The sequence below is a fragment of the Cyberlindnera jadinii genome, assembly GCF_001661405.1.
Source record: "Cyberlindnera jadinii NRRL Y-1542 unplaced genomic scaffold CYBJAscaffold_10, whole genome shotgun sequence".
Taxonomy (NCBI): Eukaryota; Fungi; Ascomycota; class Saccharomycetes; order Phaffomycetales; family Wickerhamomycetaceae; genus Williopsis; species Williopsis jadinii.
In genome coordinates, this window is record NW_017963661.1 from 418,970 (window position 1) to 421,439 (window position 2,470).

The window sequence follows — 2,470 nt, forward strand, 5'->3', positions numbered from 1 at the left end:
CAGTTGGGTGATGATACTGTATCTTCACATATTGTTATTGACGATGAAGATTCTATTGGTAAAGACCATGAAAAGGTAACTGCTACCTCTATTCACTAGACACCAAAGTACGTACAATATTTAATTGATATGATTTTAACAGACTAGATGTCGCATTCAATTTCAATCAGAAGGTTGGAACCCAAACCTCCACAGTCTGAGCATACTTCGAGCCAATACTATGTCCTGTTTCATTACTCAAGTATAAATGTGCGCCTTATTAGTTGGTGTAACAACAGCGTAAAGGCGTTGACGCATACCATATCATGAACGTACTATGACGCGCCGTACACTATTTTGCAACATCTCCAACCGTGAAGCTCCAGTTATGAGTCCTTCTTATCTGGTAATATTAGGCATCTGACTATTGATAAGCAGACACCAATCACTCCCTATTGACAGCACAACAAGGATTTGATGGAGATGTCCTAACCATAATGCCCGAGACATTTTCGTTCTTATCAGCTTATCAGTTCATGTACTAGTGACGGTGCTGCGTAAGCCCTTTAAACACCTTATCACTATCAGCCTCGTGCTCCCCAGGTATATATTTGCCCTTTTACAGCAAGGTATTCGGGATGGATCCACTGCGTCCCTGTATACTATATCTATGGTCGTGTGCCGTGCCTCGTGTGACTTATCTGCTATCAGTGTACAGGTTAGGGCTGATGAACGTTGTATCTGTATGTCTTGACGTACAGTTACGTAGTTGTATACACACGATTCCGACATATGAGTAGCGTAAGGGTTATTAGAGCAGTCAGATCATAGCAGAAATCGCTTGGTTTGAAGATAGTTCCACTTGTTTCTGTTCCATTACTATTCTGAAATGACTGTGACCTGGATCGCTTTGCCTATACAAGAAGAGGCTCGTGAAGCTGTACACTGTCCATTGAGGATGTGTGTCTCACATTCTGTGCACGGTGATCCCCTGCTTGATGATCCCCTGCTTGAGCCGATGCCTCTATAACTTCTGAGAAGAGACGTCCAATAGCAGCCTTCCAGCAGCCTTCATATACAGCGAGGACCAAGTTTGGAGTGAGATTGAATCCTATGGTAGTCAACGTGACGAAGTTTCTGGTAAATATCAATCACACGGACATGCTATACTCGCTCAATGTCTTCATAATTGCGATGGAATTTCTGTTCTTTACAGCGTCCACCATGCCTGGAAGTGTTCAGAGCTGGACACCATATCACAGGTTGTTGACTCAAATGTCTCAGAGAATCAATTTTACCAGGGGAATTCTAAACAGCCTGTATATTACTTGGCCTTACCATGTGCTCAACTGGTTCAGACCATCGCCATGGATTACATCCCACGTTGAGAAGTGGTGATCTTCTTTTTCTTTCTTAGTTTACATGAATGTCGAGTAAGAGGCACTGTGCTATTCATACAAGACATCTCACCACAGACAGAGCACGCAGTCATCTCTCTAATAACTTCCAATACTCAGCTTCTTACACATTGGTACCTTGGACTTGAACTTTCTCGGCTCTTCAGGCATCGGATGCCAATCAACTCTCTGTCAGTACCGGTGTGAATATTTTAGCCCACTGTCATACGCTTGACACATTCTCTGATGCCTGTAGTCACCATTAACACTGGGAACATACAGCTGTAAGCTCAGCACTACAGCGAACCATGGCCTACACAACGGTTAAAAATACACCGTGATTCTCGGCACTCTTGAGCCGTCCACCACTGCCATGCGCTTGCCGCTTTAGCGGGCTTATCCTACAAACCCAATTTTGCTCTTTTGCAGCTCACCATCAACATGTCAAATGTCATTGTAAAGCAACAAATACAGGTGGCATTATCTTTATTCGAGGTCTTTGCCTCGTAGGTATCATAGATCATGATGTCGTTACTGATATTGGGCCATATTATGTCGTTCTGATAATTATGAGTTCCGGAACTGTGGGCTTTTTACAGTTCTCACTATGCCTCAAGAGCGTAGCATATATTTACATGTACTGCACTGCCAGAACTCGACATATTATGGAACTTGATGAATTTCCGCTCTCCACGTGCTCATATTATGGTGGCCAGTTATGTTTCACTGAGCATGGTTCCAACCTCGTTGTCCAAAGAATGAGCAGACGAGTCAAATGTTCCATGCGTTTCAATAGTTGTCCTTCTTCCATTTCATGGAAACTGTCAAGTATAAATTGTATCCATTTTGACCTCAAGATATTCTAAGCAATGCTGTGTTTCAAAGCAGTACAGAGCATCCAGCACCATGTCAGCTAAACATACAGCAACCAGGGACCTTCCAAAGGGTCCAGTTGACCTCCTCACAGCATGGTTCCCGAGAGCAAAGAAGGAAATCACTCTTAACAAGACAGACAGATCTAATCTGGAGAGTGAGGAAGAATACCAAGCCAGAATTGCTGAAGTTAACAAGCTTGGGAAGTTCAAGAAGTATCT

General features: G+C 43.2%; 1 protein-coding gene across 1 annotated transcript; it reads left to right on the top strand.

Moving 5' to 3' along the window:
• Positions 1 to 2,282: 2,282 nt before the first annotated feature.
• On the top strand, positions 2,283 to 2,464 carry CYBJADRAFT_174102 (uncharacterized protein; the record flags this gene model as incomplete). The annotated part of the gene is made up of 1 exon (XM_020216537.1): positions 2,283 to 2,464. A coding segment is annotated over one exon (182 nt), but the record flags the coding sequence as incomplete, so codon positions are not given.
• Between the last annotated feature and the right edge of the window lie 6 nt (positions 2,465 to 2,470).